This window comes from Oratosquilla oratoria, chromosome 44 (assembly GCF_046742065.1).
Source record: "Oratosquilla oratoria isolate Oo_2021 chromosome 44, ASM4674206v1, whole genome shotgun sequence".
NCBI classification, from domain to species: domain Eukaryota; kingdom Metazoa; phylum Arthropoda; class Malacostraca; order Stomatopoda; family Squillidae; genus Oratosquilla; species Oratosquilla oratoria.
The window spans coordinates 18,481,065-18,499,504 of NC_134820.1; the positions used below are offsets into that span (position 1 = coordinate 18,481,065).

General features: G+C 40.7%; 1 protein-coding gene across 4 annotated transcripts in view; it reads left to right on the forward strand.

Annotated features, from left to right (window-relative positions):
• Window positions 1–18,440, forward strand: part of LOC143022399 (sodium/hydrogen exchanger 9B2-like) — a 607,113-nt gene that overhangs the window by 573,300 nt on the left and 15,373 nt on the right. For all 4 annotated transcript variants that reach the window (XM_076180566.1, XM_076180564.1, XM_076180567.1 and 1 more), the window contains 6 exons: window positions 2,099–2,305; window positions 5,071–5,346; window positions 9,387–9,598; window positions 13,549–13,817; window positions 14,252–14,434; window positions 16,117–16,292. In XM_076180566.1, coding sequence (XP_076036681.1) covers window positions 2,099–2,305; window positions 5,071–5,346; window positions 9,387–9,598; window positions 13,549–13,817; window positions 14,252–14,434; window positions 16,117–16,292 — 1,323 coding nt within the window. The remainder of the gene's footprint in view (window positions 1–2,098; window positions 2,306–5,070; window positions 5,347–9,386; window positions 9,599–13,548; window positions 13,818–14,251; window positions 14,435–16,116; window positions 16,293–18,440) is intronic.

An 18,440-nucleotide genomic window follows, 5' to 3' on the forward strand; every position in this document is an offset into this window, starting at 1 on the left:
GATGATCAGAATGAATTACAAGATTGGCTCGAGTTGGCGTCCGTGCAACAGTAGTAGTGGTGGTGCTGGTGGTAGTGGTGGTGGTGGTGGTGGGAAGGGATAATTTGGTGTTCTCACCCAGAGAAGCCGACCTGGACAAGAAGGGCATAGTCATACCAACGAACAAATTTTGCCGTCGCGTCGCCGTGGCCTTTGTACGCAGTTGTTGACCGCGATTTTTTTTTTTTTTTTTTCGTTTCCATTCATTTATCATTTCTTTGTTCATTTATTTATTTGTTTATTTGTTAATTTTGTCATCATTTGTTGTCATTGATTTTTGTTATTATTTTGTTTTATTTTTTATTATTAATTTTTGTTATTGTTTATGATGGGGCTTACAAAGGGATGTCAAAAAGATTAATAAAATAGTCAGGCGGCAGCTAGGACGAAAGGGAAATGTACCAACCCGTACGGAAGGATTTGTCAAGGCTGGCTATACCCGTCCCACCTCTCCCCGCCCCCTTAGCTATCGCTGGAGGAGGGGGGAGGAGATGAATAGAATAGGTTGGCGATAGCCAGAATAAAGAGAGAGTAGAGAAAAGTCACCATGTACAGAAGAGGTTGGCATGTAGGGAGTGGGCGAGATGCAGGGATGACCCGTCATCCAAGATGTGCCAAGATAAGAGGGTGGAGGAGAGTGTGATGGGGATGGAATGGGTGGGAGTGGTTTTTATGCTTTTTTTTTTTTTTTTTTTTTTTTTTTTTTTTTTTTTTTTTTTTTTTTTTTTTTTTTTTTTTTTTTTTTTTTTTTTTTGGTTACCTCCCTTATAAAGGGGAAAAATCCTGTGGTATATATATGTATATATTAATTTTATTGTTTCATTAATTTTGTTTTCAATGAACGGGCGATTTACTTACGTTATAACAATGGCTGGTGGATGGTATATATTCTACCTAATCTCAAACTACACTCCGTAATGCTTTGTGGAGTAATCCTTTCGATTTTTCCACCATTCTAGCCCTTACACGCCCTGCGAGGATGCTAGTCATGATAGCCTTCGTCTGCGCACTCAGGAGATTTTAGACCCCATCGGGGTACTGACGTCACGAGTTGACCCTAGCGGATTCGGACCGCTTACCTCGTCCTCGAGTTAGAAATTAGAATTGGAACTAGTTTCAGCTATCGTTAGATATCTAGGATTTTTTAAAGACATAATGAAGGAAAGATACACGAGGACAGTAGTAAAGGATAAGATGTCAAGCTGGAGAGCAGTAACGAGTGGAGTACCACAAGGTTCAGTGTTTGCACTTACAATATTTCTTGTCTGTTGAACAAATCTTATGACGAGATGAGATAAGATTGGATTCCCATGACCTTGGAAAGTGGACTAATCGGGTGTGGATGGATCTTATCAAGGAAGTTGTGTCGTGTATTTCAAGCGAGTTTTAACTTCGCATACAGAAGAGAACTCAAGTCTGAATAAATTGAATAATATTCGAGCTAAATTAGTGTGGATTTTCTTTGTTCATGTGCGTGCTATATATGCGTGGGTGCACGGGTGTATATGTATAATATATATATATATATATATATATATATAATATGATATATATGTATGTATATGTATGTATGTACAGCACTGAATGGGTTCCAGTGAATAGAGATACATTTTTATCAACCACAATGGACTTTGATTCTAAGCCACGTGCCACGTTTCAATTTCTGCTTGTTGACCTCCACGGGTCTCTCGATGTTGATGGCTTAGAATTAAACTGCATTGTGGTTGTTATAATATATATATATATATATATATACAGTATATATATATATATACATATATATATATATATATATATGTATATATATACGGTATGTATGTATGTGGATAGCACTAAATAATTTTGAAATTATATCTTGGAACGATCTAACCCTTCGACACACGCAAGTGTCACTACATCGCCCTCGAACGAGCCCTCAACTAGCCCCAAAAACCTCAACACAGACTCGGCCCCAAGGACCGTTGCCTGATACCAATGGGATCGCGGTTCACTGTACGAATGTAGTCCGGGCAGTGAATAGAATTAGTTTTATTTGCTCTTTTATTTGTTTTGTTTGCAGGTGAGGCAGAGGTCGCGTCTCCACCTTCAGCGTCACCTTCACCTTCACCTCCATCATCTCCTCCTCCTCCTCCTCCCCCGCCTCCTCCTCCTCCTCCTCCTCTGTCTCCCAGTGAAGAACCCCCAAGTCAGGAAGAGCCGTCCAGCCAAAAATCACAATCCTTCACGATGGAAAAGAGACCTATGGTGGATTCCCACGACAAACCAAGTGAGTGGAGATTAGCGTCGAGGGTTGTCTTGCTTGCTTGAAGGGAAAAATTGGACGTAAGTGCCCCCCCCCCCACCTGCTCAAGGTCAGGGGTGCCAACCTATTCACACTCCTCTACACCGTCTCGATACAATCAGGGATCGAACCTGGGCTCACTTAGTGTAGTAAACTGTTTACAGAAACACGATCCAAATACACGGAACGGAGCTGAGCATATTCTTTAAATCAACATTTTATTTACAAAGACACATGTGAACATCTTTTTTATTTTATTTATTTATTTATTTGTTTTTTTTTTCATTTATTTTTTCACAGAAGCGGTGGAAGTCTTTTATTTTTATTTTGTTTTATTGTATTTATGTATTTTTTATGTGAGCGGTGTGTATGGTGTGTCGGTGTGGGCTATGGGTATGCGTTTGTATGTGATAGCATTGTATAGAAGGATACTTTCTCTTTATTTCAGAAAAAAATTCTATGCAGTTGCATACATGGAAGTTGGTATAGAAATGTGTTTGTGTATACACGCGCACACACACACACACATACATACATGCACACACGACTCGATGGCGCAGATTGTAGAGTTCCCGCCTGCCACTACGGCGGTCCGGATTCGAATCCCTCCCAGGCCTGAATTAATTTCAGTATCGCTGCGCTGCGAGTCGTTACTCCAACTCTCATGGGCGGGGAGTTGCGGGTGTGTGCGCGTGTAAGGTCACAGCATTACCCATAGATCGGTCATACGAGCTCTGAGCTCTCATCCGAGAGGTTAATAACTGTCGATCACGAGTCCAACACGTGATCCAAGACCATGGTGAATCACACACGCACACACACACACACATACACACACACACACACACACACACACACACACACACACACACACACACGAGATAAACTCTTGACCTGGGACACTTAGCATTGTACTCGTAGACTCGTTCAAAGTACTTCACACTCGTTCTTGTTAACCTTCTCGTTCTTGTCCATCCACCCAGACCCGTTCTCAAACACATGTACGTTCGCGCGCCTACGTGTACACGCACACATGTACACATGCACACACACGCACACATGTACGCACAAACACGCACGGACACACACGGAGATGCATATACAATCTTACATACACACATGCACACTTGTACATACGCAATCACACATACACATACACAGTCACACAGACACATACACAATCACACAGACACATACACAATCACACATACACAATCGCGCATGACATGTTGAAAAGACGTTAAGAAACACAATTTCATGTATAGATGTATAAATATGTGGGATATCTTAGAAGGTGATATATCCCATGCTCAAATAATACACGGGTTCAAATTTTATATATGATAATTGGAAATCAAGGATAGAGATTAAGTTGGAACTGTACATGTATTTGAGTCTAGGTAGGCTAGAAAATTGTACGAAACGGGATCCTACGAGCGTTGCTCCTTTCCTGTATACTACAATTAAGAAAATACACACACGCGCGCGCGCGCACACATACATATATTCCTAGAATTGCTAAGAAGTTAATATAACCCAAACCAAATATATAAGTGATTTAAAATCTAGGTGTGACATTTTGAGCGACAGAGAAACGTGATCTCACAAGCAGAAGTACTTCATTACGATTAAATAAATACAATTAGATAAACACACACGCACGCACGCACGCACGCGAGACTTGGTTATGTAGTCGTTAGTGTGGAGGGCTTGCGACTACGCAGACCCGAGATCGGTCTCCACTCAGGACTTAATACTGCAAGCTGTTACTGTCCCCATTGAGCAAGGGGATAGTTTGAGCGCGCGCGTGAGTGTAAGGTCATAACGTTACTCATAGATCAATACATATGGGCACTCTGAGCTTCCATGTGGAAAAGTAAGAGCTGTCAATTTATGAGTTCCCAGTTTATGAGTTCAATGCTCTCATGGAAGAGGGTAATAGCTGTCAATCACGAATCCAGGACGTAATTCAAAACCATCGTGAATCGCGCGCGCGCGCGCGCACACACACACACACACACACACACACACACACACACACACACACACACACACACACACACACACACACACATTCACACACGACTCGATGGCGCAGTCGGTAGAGTTCCCGCCTGCCACTACGGGGGTCGGATTCGAATCCCGCCCAGGACTGAAATAATTTCAGTATCGCTGCGCTGCGAGTCGTTACTCCAGCTCTCGTGGGCGGGGAGTTGGGTGTGTGTTTGTAAGGTTAGAGCATTACCTATAGATTGGTCATATATGAGCTCTGAGCTCTCTTTCGGGAGGGAAAATAGCTGTCGATCACGAGCCCAACACCATGGTGGTGAATCACACATGCTCACACATGCACACACACACACACACACGCACACACACACACACACACACACACACACACACACACACACTACAATTAGGTAAATTAGGTAAATACATGCACATATGCAGACGCACACACACACACATGTGCACAGGGAGAGATGAATGTGTACATGTATTCACACACCTATACAAATCTGAATTGAGGCTTGACCTTTTTAATGTTTTCCTCACATGTTTCAGATCCATTGTTGTCAAGGCTGAATTGATAGTTTCATAACCTCGCAAAGGGTCGAAAAAAAGGTCACTTTTATTTCACTGTGACAAAGGGACCTAACAGGGCAACATGCCTCGCTTATGTAATGTACTCTTGTGCAAGAAATCACGTTACGATGTGGAGTCACTTGAACGTTTTGTTTATTTACCAGATGCGGATACCTCGCAGCCCTCCACCTCGATGCCGAGCTACTCGTCATCCGCCATATCCAATCACGTCTCCACTGTGCCCAATCACTCCTCTTCAGTGCCCAACCACTCATCCTCCATGCCTACCCACTCCATGTCAGCCAAGGAGATGTGTCACAGTCGAGGAGCCAGTACAGACGGTTCCACCATAATTGATGGATGCGTCTCTTCGACCACAGACAGTAGACGAGGCACCTACAGTGAAGCTGGGACGCTACCTATTGGCACCCTGCCTGAAGGTGAGTTTGTAAATGTGATGGATATGTTTGGGTTCTGTAGTGAATGGGTTGTGGAAGGCAACACAACAAACATTGTATTGCTTGCTTTTAAGAGTATACTAAGATGAGTTATCTTCTCTTTTAGATAGAGGCACTGATTGGATATTGAGAGAATATTTTGTTATATTTGTATTTACATTCATTCACACTTGTCTCACAGACACACAGATGTCTTTATGGTTATGTTTGTTTCTACTGAATACTTGAATTTTCACTTTAAGGAAAACATGGTGTACACAACACTATCTTGTAAGTCATCAAATGTTTAACTCTTTCATTGCTTTTGCCAACATTATTATTTATTGTAGCTACCCCCATGTAATTTTATTGCTCTGAGGATGAAAAAAAAATCCAGAGGAAAAGGGTTGAGCTGCTACAAAATTAAGCACAATTTAGAGGACATTGAGAAGCATTTCACAAAATTATTTTGAGGTTATATCAAAGCATAGTAACCATTCAATCAAACCATTGTCCCAGATCTCCTACAGAGACCCACAGCTCTCTGGTAACTGGCAACAGTCGCTGCACCATAAGTCGTCCTAGGAAGTCGTAATGTGTTGTTTTCAAGGTATAGCTAGGGTGAGGAACGATAGATTGTGATGTTCAGGTGACTGGATGGTGACCTGAATTCAAGTGTCCTAATGTAGTTCTTGCTTCTCATGGAAGGATTTTATTAGTGCTGATGTTGGGGTGGGATGGGGGTTGATGGTCAATCTGAATAAAGAACATTTTGTGATCAGAATGTGAATTCATTTTTGTGTGGATGTATTGTGTAGTTGTTGTTGTTGTTGTCGTTCCCTACACTGTCTGTCCGAGCAGTCCCATCTCCCCAAGGAATGCCACAACCGAAACTGGGTTTTCCCACAAATCCCACAAAGTTAGATTTGTTTGTACAGGTGAGATTAAACATTGTAGAGGAGATTGAAGGCAAATTTGAATGTAAAGTGACATTACTTTCATTTATTATTTTGCATTCTTTGCAGTGACTTACTTCTGAAACGACAAATATGAAGGAAGCTAGTCAGAGGAAGTGTAACAATAGATCAGATTTGCTATTGTCCTGCAGAGGCAAGAATACAAAAGACATTAAAGTTGCTAGGCTGAATATTACATCCAGCTGTGTGAGGAACATAACAGTGACTTTTTTTGCATAGTATAGGTAGCTTTGATGACTGACCTGCCTCAGTAAGTGTGTGGTTGTCGTAGAGGTGAGACAAAGATTTGCTGGCTTGTGCACTTGGCTGCAAATTAACATTGATATAGATAAGGAAGATATAGAAGTGTGTGTTGGGGAGGGGGGGGAGCATGTATGAGCTTTGAGCTCTCATCTGGGAGATTAATAGCTGTCAATTGTAAGTCCAAAATAGGAAGAATGTGTGTGGGGAGGTTGTAATGAATGATAGGATGCTTAATCAATTAATTAATCAATATGTTGGCCTCAGGTCCCTCTTGCAAAAGACCCACAGCACCCAAGTAAATGACAGTGGCCACCAGAGAGATCTATAGGTCACTCAAGGAAGAAATACTGTATCATTGTCTTGGTTGGGACAGTAAGTATAGGACAGGGCAGGGTTAGGTGTTCACTGTCTTCTGTGGTGATTTCGTGTAAGGCAATTTGGTTCTTCGGCCAGGTGTATTCTTTGCTGGTACTATCTTAGAGCTGGATGGTGTCCTAATTACAAGCATGCTAGTGTGGTTCTTACTTCTCTTGACAAGGAATAGTTGAAGTTGTTAGAATAAGCTCTTAGATACAGTTGAGATCTCAGGAGCCAGCCCCTTAGGGCTGCACCTCCAGATTAAAGTGAGATTATCAAAAGTTGTCAAACACAGATAATTGGGAGATGTGTTCTCTCCGGCATCCATCTTGTAAGACCATCACAAATAGGTTCCTGTTATTAATTTCTCTTTTTTTTTATGATATAATTTACCATTAGTGGAATCTATAGGGTAGGGAAACAGTATGAATTGTTGAGATTAATTGATTATGAAAGTGGTAAAGAAGAAATATTGTTGTCTCATTTACAATTGATTATAATATACTTTTGGCTCATACTGTTGTTAGTCTCAAAGTTTATGTATCACATTAGTCCCTCACTTTCCCAGCCATGTACTGTAGTGTTCATTGTCAAATATATTTAACTTCCATTTACTTTTCATAGACATATATGCATAGCATCCCTTTGAAAAATGTGATCTAGTACATTTATGCAAGCTTCCTTAGGTTGGGGGCCAATGATGCTTACATATGGTACTCGCCCGGGTAACTGAAGCTGCTCCCAGGGATCAGTGCCACCTGTGTATGTAGAGCCAATGGCAGGGGATTTCTTGTGGCTGGTTGGCTCTCAATGAAGTTGGGGGGCGGTCCCATGACAAAGATGCTGCTGCACCAGGACCTAATCTCACTGAGGCACACCTCAACACCTTTAGACCATACAAAACAAATCCCTAAAGATAATTACAGGGTGCAGAAATCACTTACAGATTGTCTACAATATGAAACAAAAGTCCTCAAAGTCCAGGATCACCTTGACATGAGAGGCACACAAACACTTGCTGGAGCCTCCACAAACACAGCACACCCACTACACTACATAGCAGAACACCCACACATGCCAAGAAATGTCAAAACAACACCCAGATACCTATATTACAGAAAAATACTCTCTTCTCTTCCTCCACAAGCACCAGACACCAGCTTCTAGAAACATATCCATAATCATATCACTCACTGCTCCATCAACAGGCTGAAAGATAACACATTGCTGCATGCCAGACCCCCTGATATCCATCCTTCTGAATCTCCTCTCCCCCTGTAATGACAGAAACCACTTGGCCAGACTGTGATGTGGCCACCATCTAGCCCTCCTAAGCTACCAGAAGAGGCTGGATGACCACATAACTGTCCAGGATGCAACACTTCACCTTGTACTATATGGCACATTATGGAAAATTGTATTGCACACAATCACACATGCCAACAACACAGTATACACTCCACGAAGGATTTGTGGGTAAACCCCGTTTCAGCCGTGGTGTTCCTTAGGGAGACAGGGCAGCTTGGCTTGACAGTGTAGGGAACAACAACAACAACCTACATATGGTTGTCCTGCAAGATGGACAGCAAAGATGACCATTTCAAAACCTGTCGACCCCCTCTTCTTCATCAAGAGATGCAGTGACACTTTGACTCTGAACTGGGGCCAAGATCTTGCTATATCAACTTCAACTGCATTTCTTGCACCTTTTTGCACATGAAGAGCTGACAATTAGTAACTGCTCCTTCCTCTAATCACTTTCAGTTGGTGACATATAAGTAGTCCCACAATACAACACACACAACAATCTAAAGATTCTTCTAAAGAGACCTCTGGGAGGGCCGGAGTTCCTTTGTCAGTCAATGTGGGGCTATAGCTTTTCCATTTCATGAAACATGGGACATTTGTGGTCATACAATTTTGTTATATCTCTTTCCACCATCTATACTAATTTCTTTATTTTTTGTTTCTTTTTCAATTGAATATTATTACCATGCTACCTCCCGTGTAAGGGGGAAAAAGCCTTTGGTGTTATGTATGTATTATTACCATATAAATAAATTTTTTGTTTGAATTGTTTTGAGGAACATTTTGGTCATGGGTATGCATATAGTGATATGTATGATAATGGTGATGCTGTGTCATAGCTTAACCACTTCCATATGGTGACGCCTACGTAGGCGGCATGAGGAGCAAGTGGGTACTCGATGATGCCGACGTCGGCATCTTGATTATATTTATTGTAATCGTACCTACGTAATCTCCATTCTCTCTAAACTGGCTTCATCAATTTTCTATGGTTATCAAAATACACGGGTGAAAGAGAACAAACAATTGAGCACTGACTTTATTTTTTATAATGTGATTATTATGACACAACATTGCACGTCGGGCAGCTAATGCTACCAGACGTGCGATGTGCCCCGGAGTGAAGAGGTTAATGTTTTCTGTACCCCTTCAATTCAGGAACTACCATAGTGGAAGAAGAATCACCTGTGTGGGATCGAGTTTCTGAGAAAAAGCTTTCGAGCGGTGACGGACATAGATTATCGGGTGATAGCTTAAGCATCATGTGTGGTTTTTGCCGCCCATTCCTACATAAGCATAATGCATTACCTGCAAATCCGTCTCGAATGCATCGTATCAAGTATGCTATGTCATGCCCACCCCATGGCAAGGTAAGTACTGAACTCTTGTATTTCTTTCATGGGAACATTGTTTCTGGTTAGCAGTATGGGAAAGGTCCTCGAAAAGTTGTTGAATTGTTTCCTGACTTGGTGAAGTGATCTAGTATTTTGTAAACCAGTCAATCTCGTCACCTCCGTCAGGAGTTGCAGTCCTGAGGGGTCAATCTTGTCAATGGATGGAGCTCAGGATCTTTGTCTATCAACTTCATTTGTATTTCTTGCACATTTTCACACATGAGAACCTTATAACTAGTGACTGCTCTCCACCTAATGCTTTCAGCTGGTGATATAGAAAGCACCACACCAGTACAAATTACATACATACATATATATACCAAAGGTTTTTTTCCCACTTACATGGGAGGTAGCCAAAAAGAAAAAGGCATAGAAACCACTCCCACCCATTCCACCCCTTGCATATTCCACTCCCCTCCTCCCTCTTCCATCCCTCACATCTTGGCACCTCCTTGGCATCCTCTCCACTGTCCTGGGTCAGAAGCAGTGTCACTAGACATAGCACATCCATTGCAAGGCTGCTTCATTACTTTGGCGACCCCCCCCCCCTCTGGATTTCATTTCCAATATCAGTCTCTCAAAGACTCTCCTCAGAACATCAGCCGAGACAAGCATAAACACCCCCCACCATGGTGCCCAGCCATGGCAGTAACCTCCCCAGTAAACAGTTTAAGCTCACTGGCCTGGGCAAGGTTCGATCTGCTGACCCTGTGATTACAGGCCAGCGCACTACCACTGTACTACACAGACAATAATCCAAAGTGTCTTCCCAGAGAGATCTGTGTGACAGCCCAAAGACCATTGCCACCCATTGTGGGGCTGCAGCTTATTTGATGAAACTTGATGAAACTTCAGTCAACAATTATTATGATTACTTTTTGCATATCTGTCTTATCACGAAAGCTTTATCTATGCACAGTCTTCTAAACTCACACTACTCTTACCCCTCTTAATCCCTTTAGATAATGCTCATCTGTACATCTTCCCAACCACTCTCAACAGACTTATACCACTGAAAATACTACATTCATATTTGTCTCATTTCTCTTTGTATAGCAATGCTCACCTTACCAACCAACCAATCCACTATTACTATTCCACATACCACATGGCAACCATTCAACTCTGGTATCTTTCCAGCTTTTATTTCTTTCAGGTTTATTTTTATCTCTCCAATTGCAATAGTGTTTACATTCTCCTCTCCTGTCACATTAATTCACAAGCATCTTCCATGAATTAGCCTCCCTTTCTTCCTCTTTATTCAGCAGTACCATGAAATACTCTGCCCATTTCCCTCTCACTGCCTTCTCTTCCAGTAACAATTGTCCACCTGCAATCCCTTTACCCTTTCCTCTCTACCTGATTTGCTTCTTCATACTTTTTTCACCTCCTTCCAAAGCTTTTTTATTTCTTTCAAAATTCTCAGACAAACTGCATCATGTATTTGCTCTTCTCTTGACATTTTTCATCTTCTTTACTCTACAAGTATATCTACTCCATACTTCCCCATGTCTTCTTTGGAACCATTCCTTGTATGCATGACTCTTTTCTGCCATTACCATACTTGCCTCTTTGTTTCATCATTTGCTCTCCAAAGGTGACAGCTTTAGCTGCAGCTTATGTGAAATTTTTACCTTCTATGGGAACTAAATTTTGGCTATTTTGACTTTGGCTACCTCCCTGGTAAGGGGACCATTGGTATTTAGATAGAAATATATAGGAAACTAAGCAATTATTCAGTTAAATGTGCTCCAAATCACAGAAACCTTTTTATAGCTGCAAATAAATATATTTTGGCTACTTTGACTTTGGCTACCTTCCTGGTAAAGGGGAAAAAAGCCCTGGTATATAAATAGAATGATATATAGGAAACTAAGCAATTGTTCAATTAAATGTGCTCCAAATCACAATCATTTTTATGGCCCCAAATAAATCTCCAATGAAAATACCAGTGCAGCCTGTCTGCAAATACCATGTCCCACCCCCAACCCCCCCCCCAAAGAAAAAAAAAAAAACAATAATAATAACTATACCACAAAAAAAAAAGAATGGATATTTTAAAGTTCTGTGCCAACTGCTCTTCAATGTTCACCATAGAATGAGTGGCAGTAACAGGTCTGTGTGTGAACTGATGTTAAATGAAGGGAAGTAGTTTCTAAGCACATTTAAAGTAGGATAATAGTGGAGATTAAATTTAATGTGGCCTCAGAAAGGGTTAGTCTGATGTTGCTGTAAAACATGTAGTTTATAAGTCACTGTGAAATAATGTGTGTTTTGCATGACTGAATGAGTTGAGATACTTAGCAGAAGTGTTCACTGAAATTTGATCAGGGTGGGCAAGAATTCTTTATGCACATCATGTGTTGCCACACACCTCACTTAAAGCTAGACAAGTACTGATAAGAGTGTGAAGGGGCTGTAGTCATAGGATAAGTTACCAGTTACTTAATTTCTATCATTTTCATGAAAAAATATATTGCATTAAATCACATATATATTACACATTTTAAAAGAGGAAAAAAAAATATTGCTAGATAAAAGGCTACCCCCATACTCCATGCTCTTTATCTGTTGTAACAAAATGGCTATATGTAAGAGATAAGTTATGTTGGTGTGGTTGATAACAGGATTTTTTTTTTTTTTTTTTTTTTTTTTTTCTTTCTTTCTTTCTTTTTTTAATAGTTAAAATTTTATCACACTTCCATTTTTCTAAAGAAAGCATCACCCTCCCAAGTCATGATGAGTAAGCTACGCTAGCTTATCATTTGTATTCAGTGATGTCATCCCTTATATAATTGCACCTTTGCTCACCACTCAAGGCAGCGTTGCCATATCTTGCTAACTTTTACCACTTACTTTCACTACTTTTATAAAAACTCCCTTAGTTGGTCATAATCTGTTTCCAAGGGTTTTGAAATATCCTCATCACAAAGAAACATGTGGCTAATCACTTATCTCATGACATGAGAGGAATTAAGTTGAAAATAAAGGGTGACTGGCCCAGAAATCATCAACATTGCACAGCTTGAGCAACTCAGCTGGAGAAATGTTACCCTTAGTATGCTCAGGTGTTAGGAGATATGCAGCAAGGGTTACTTGTTCATCCACTTTTTATGTATATATATGTACCAAAACAGTATTCATATGGACCAAAAAAGGAATTGGCCTAGGCTTAACATGCAAAGCCTAAAATGTTGTGACTCAATTCTAGTCACTGACAGTCTCTACCAAGGCAGTTTAACTTGAGCAGTAAGCAGCTGCCTTGCATTCATGACCCATATTCTCAGAACACATCCTCAGTTCTAGTCCTGCCACCATGAAGGACAGTCGTGCCTCATATTCTCCGTTACCTGGGGCGGTCATTGACTCCATCCAACAAAAGCCACTATGTGCTCTGGTAAATGGGAGTTTTTATTTATTTTTTTATTAATTTATTTATTTATTTATTTATTATTTATTTTTTATTTTTTTTTGTTCTCAGATTACTGTACCTATTAAGTGCCTAGAAGTGTGCTTTTATAGTTGATTCACTTTTTACCACAACAAAAATAGCAAGTGTTTTTCATGTTCAATTGATTACCTGGTATTCAGTATTTTAGCAGTGATTTTTCAAGATTAAATTCTTTTAATCCAAATTTATCATGGATGCGAAAATTAGTAAATAATTAGTAACTAAATGGTTTTCTAGAAGACATTGAACTGCCAAGCATGATGTGGAGGGGTATGGTACTCTTCCACTTCTGATTGACTATACTCCCTTTCTGTTATTTAACATTCATTTAATGGTAGATGTATGCCTTGATACCAATAGGCTTCTTTCCCCTTTATAGAGGGGGTAGCCAGCCAAGGCACTCACCCACCCTTGCCAATCCTCGTAATGCTATATATAATCAATGCACCTAAGTTCTCGTCATCCTCCTTTATAGGTTGGACGTGTATTGACATGGACGCTGATCTTCCTAATGATATGGGGTTCCCTCATCTCCATCACCGGAGAAATGGCAATACCGCCTCATGGCAACATCTTCGCCCTAATGGTGTTGTTCGTTCTTGCACTTGTCGGGGGCCATATAGTATCCGTGGTTCACTTGCCGCCTCTCCTGGGCATGCTCTTGGTGGGTATCCTTCTGCGGAGTGTCCCTGGTGTCAGCGTCATCGGCAGTAGCATCGATTCTGATTGGTCTGCAACACTAAGGTGAGTTTACACTAAAATCGTAACATTTGTGGGCTTCAGAAAAAGGAATCTGTTTGATAATAAATACATTGATGCATGATGGTCACTTAGCCAATTTTGTCCTAGCTTTTGTCAGATGGTTCAGATCATGTGTGGATCTATATTGATGCTAAATGAAGTAATCTTTTGTGTTGTTATGGATGATTTAGTGTTTGAATTAGCCCTCTGAATTAGCCTTGTAGTTTGTCTTGTTTCTTGTATTATTTTCTCTATAAAAAAAATATGCTAAGTGATTCAGTGTAGAGTTGTACAAAAAGTAAAGTTCCTACTCTCTTTATTGTTACGGATATATGAAGTTGACCTTAAATAAGACTTGACAGTTTTTTCCCTTTTATATACATGTGGTTTTATCCTTACATGTTTTAGTTAGTATCCTAATTTTTTTCTCATCACAGAAACACAGCCTTGGTGGTCATTCTACTCCGTGCTGGTCTTGGCCTGGACCCTCATGCCCTGAGACAATTAAGTTTTATGGTGTTGCGTCTTGCCTTCTCCCCGTGCCTCGTTGAAACAGTTACTGTTGCCGTCACCACTCACTTTCTTCTAGGCTTCCCCTGGCAGTGGGGCTTTATGCTTGGGTAGGTATTTGTTTTGTTTTTTTATATCGAAAAAAGGGAAAGAGAATGGAAATTGTCTTAATCCATTCTTTACTGAAGGGTGCATGTCTTTTTTCTGGCTAATGCCTGATGATGTGATCTGTGTTGTATCCTTTTGAATAGCAGTTGGACCTGTCACAAGTAAGATGACCTCTCTATTCTAAGGGGCACTTGTTTAATCTAAGTTCAGACAGTGTTATTTTCCCCCCAACACACACACATACACACACAATCAAAGATATAGATTAAGTTGGAACCATATATGAATTTGAGTCTAGGTATGTTAGAAAATTAGAGAATAGGAGGTGGAACCCAGCGAGCATAGCTTCTTTCCTGTTTACTACAATTGGGTAAATACAATTAGGTACAATTAGGTAAATACACACACACACAAGAGGACATGGAAGGAAGCTCAAAAAGGACACTTATAGAAGAGACCTGAAAAAGAACAGCTTACCCCACAGAGTGTTGAATGTATGGAATACACTAGATGAAACAATAGTGGGTGCAAAAACAGTACATGAATTTAAGAGCAAATTAGATATGGTGAGATGCAGAGACAGGACCCCATGAGCATAGCCCCCCTTCCCATAAGATTCAACTAGGTAAATACACACACTTGCACACACCAACCAATTAACTGTTACCCACAAAACAAAGGGGCTAGGCATGAGATTGGAAAATCCTCATCTCTTTTGCTCCCATCGCAGTTTTCCCCTTCACGCCTTCCTACTGAGGTGATTGTTTATAATTTCATGTCATCATGAACTGCACCTTGTGCAGTGTGGCAGGGGACAGGGTGACCATTCATCCTTGAAAAGCTGAGGTGGGAAGAGTGGACAGGATTTTATTTGTTTATAATGTTTTGATACAGCCCGAAGGGATTTCTCCTCTTCTATTTTTCTGCATGAGGGGAAGGAGAGGAGGAGGTCATTGATTAAGTGAAGTGACCTTGCTGTGAATGTACTGTGTCTTGCTGCATTGCTTCTGACCCAGGGCAGTGGGTGGGATACAGGGAAGACCCATCATCCTTGAGGAGCTAAGATGAGAGGGGAGTGGAATGGGTGGAAGTGTGCATATGCTTTTTGACTTTGGCTACCTCCATGGTAAGGGGGAACAAACCTATGGTGTATAGATAGATAGTGAGGTTGGATGTTTGCTGGATGAATGGGTCAGTGTCACAATTTGCAGTGGAGGTTGAGGTGTTGGTGGTTTGAACCCTGCTGCCAACGAGTTGGACCAAGGGCATGGTTCGTTAAATTTAAGCTACAAAACCAATTGTAAAGGGCACTGCCCTAGCCTCCTGATGGGGGAGTTTGTATGTTAAACCAGATCATAATGAGGTTGTGTGTTTTGATTTTGCATCCCTTCATATAAAGGAAAAGAGTGCTTGGTGTATAAAGAATGTTTTATGTAGTCACTACTTAGAGGAATTTACAACACTTATGGTTTAGGGTGACACTGTATTCTTGTACTAATGTAGAGTAGTCTTTTATCTAAAAGAATGCTGATCAGCTTTTAACTATAGCTATCTTTTTCATTTTCTCCAAAATTTTATCTACTAGTTTTCCCAACAATTTCCCCAGTTAAACAATTAAGATTGATTTTGAGGCACAAATTGGGTTCACCTTCCATGTTGCTGATTATATTTGATCTCTCTGCAGGTTCATCTTGGCTGCTGTGTCACCTGCAGTAGTAGTGCCATGTCTACTAAGTTTATGTGATCAAGGATATGGAGTAGACAAAGGCATCCCAACATTGGTTATTGCAGCTGCAAGTATTGATGATGTTCTTGCCATATCTGGGTTTGGTGTTCTTCTCGGGATCACATTTTCTACAGGTAATATTTAATTTTCTTTCTCTAAAGTTCCTCAGGTAAATGTTTTCTTTTTCTTTTGCTTTCCAGATTTATAATTCCAGCTAATGCAAAAATATACTCATAAAATTTTATTCTGGTAATGTCATTGAATTAGAATTTTTATCATGTTCATATTTCCAGTTTCCTGTTCTTTTTATTCTTGTTTAGAAGAGAAGAAGCGAGCTTTCACAGATTGGTTACAAAATAGGACGAGGGAGTCATATGAGAGGTACAAAGAAAAGAAAAGAGAAGTAAAACAAAAGGTAAAGGAGGCAAAGAGGAGAGCAGATGTGAAGTGGGGTAAGAGTATGACAGAAAATTTTGAAAGTAATAAAAAGATGTTTTAGAAAGAAATTAAGAGAGGAAGAGGAGGCGAATCAAGTAGAGAAGAAAAGGTAAAAGGTGCAGATGGAGAGATGATAATGGAAGAGAAGGCAGTAAGGGGAAGATGGGGAGAATATTTTAGGGAGTTGCTAAATGTGAAGGAGGATAGGGAGGGAAAGGTAGTTGCAGTGGGAAATGCTAAGAAAATGAGAGTGATGAGTGAGGAAAATGGAGGAGAAATAAGGAAGGATGAAGTGAAGGCAGTTGTTAAGATGATGAAAGCAGGTAAGGCACCTGGTCTGGATGGATGCCATGCAGAATGTCTAAAAAAAGGAGGTACAGTGATGGTGGACTGGCTGGTAAGGTTATTTAATGTTTGCTGGAGAGAGGGTAGAGTGCCGGAGGACTGGAGGAGTGCCTGTATAGTTCCACTTTACAAGGGAAAAGGGGACAAGTGTGAATGTAGTAGTTTCAGAGGGATTAGCTTGTTAAGTGTAGTTGGGAAGGGTTATGGGAGGATCTTGATTGAGAGGATTAGGAGAGGAACAGAGGGAGTAATTGGTGAGGAACAGTGTGGATTTAGGACAGGTAGAGGTTGTGTAGATCAGATCTTTGTGGTAAGACAAATATGTGAGAAAGCTATAGGAAAGGGGAAGGATGTTTTTTGGGCTTTTATGGATCTGGAAAAGGCTTATGATAGGGTAGACAGTAAGGCACTGTGGGAGGTTATGCAGATATATGGGATAGGAGGAAAGCTTCTAGGAGCTGTCAAGAGTTTTTATGAGAGTAGTAGAGCTTGTGTCAGGATTAGAAATAGAGAGAGTGAGTGGTTCGAGGTAAAGGTGGGACTTCGTCAAGGATGCGTTATGTCGCCCTGGCTGTTCAACTTATACATGGATGGGGTAGTGTGAGAGGTAAATGCAAGGGTAGTGGGTCAGGGATTGGAGCTGGTTAAAGAAAATGGAGAAAAGTGGGAGGTGAGCCAGCTGTTGTTTGCTGACGACACTGCGCTTGTGGCAGGATCGGAGGAGGGATTGAGGAAGTTGGTGACAGAGTTTGGGAGAGTATGTGATAGAAGAAAGCTAAAGATAAATGTGGGTAAAAGTAGGGTGATGAGATGTACAAGGGGTGAAAGTGGCAGTAGACTGGAAGTGATCATTAAGGGAGAGCGACTGGAGGAAGTGGATAGTTTTAGATACTTGGGTGCAAATGTGGCAAGAAAAGGTGGAGTGAAGGTGGAGGTAGAATGTTGATTGAGAGAAACAATTATTTAAACAATTATTTACTTTGTGGTGAATTTTATTTCATCCATGGGGATGATATTGTGTCAGATATTTGAGAAGAGTAGCAGAAAGGAGGGATTGTAGATCATAAAAATGGTCAACAATCAATCTATCCATTGCCCCTAGAAAATGGTCAACAATCAATCTATCCATTGCCCCTAGAAAATGGTCAACAATCAATCTATCCATTGCCCCTAGAAAATGGTCAACAATCAATCTATCCATTGCCCCTAGAAAATGGTCAACAATCAATCTATCCATTGCCCCTAGAAAATGGTCAACAGTCAATCTATCCATTGCCCCCAGTCTCTTCTGCAGAAGACTTGCACCCTTTAGGACACTGGTAGCAGCTCCTAGGCAGGACTATAAGTCACTTAGAGAAGAGATATTGTGTTGTTGTATGGCAATTGTTAGCATGGGCCATTGTAGTACAGTAAGTCCTTGTTATATGCGTTCCTGAAAACCTTACTGCAAATTGAAATTACCGTATACCGAATCCATTATAACATTTAATAAAAGGAAA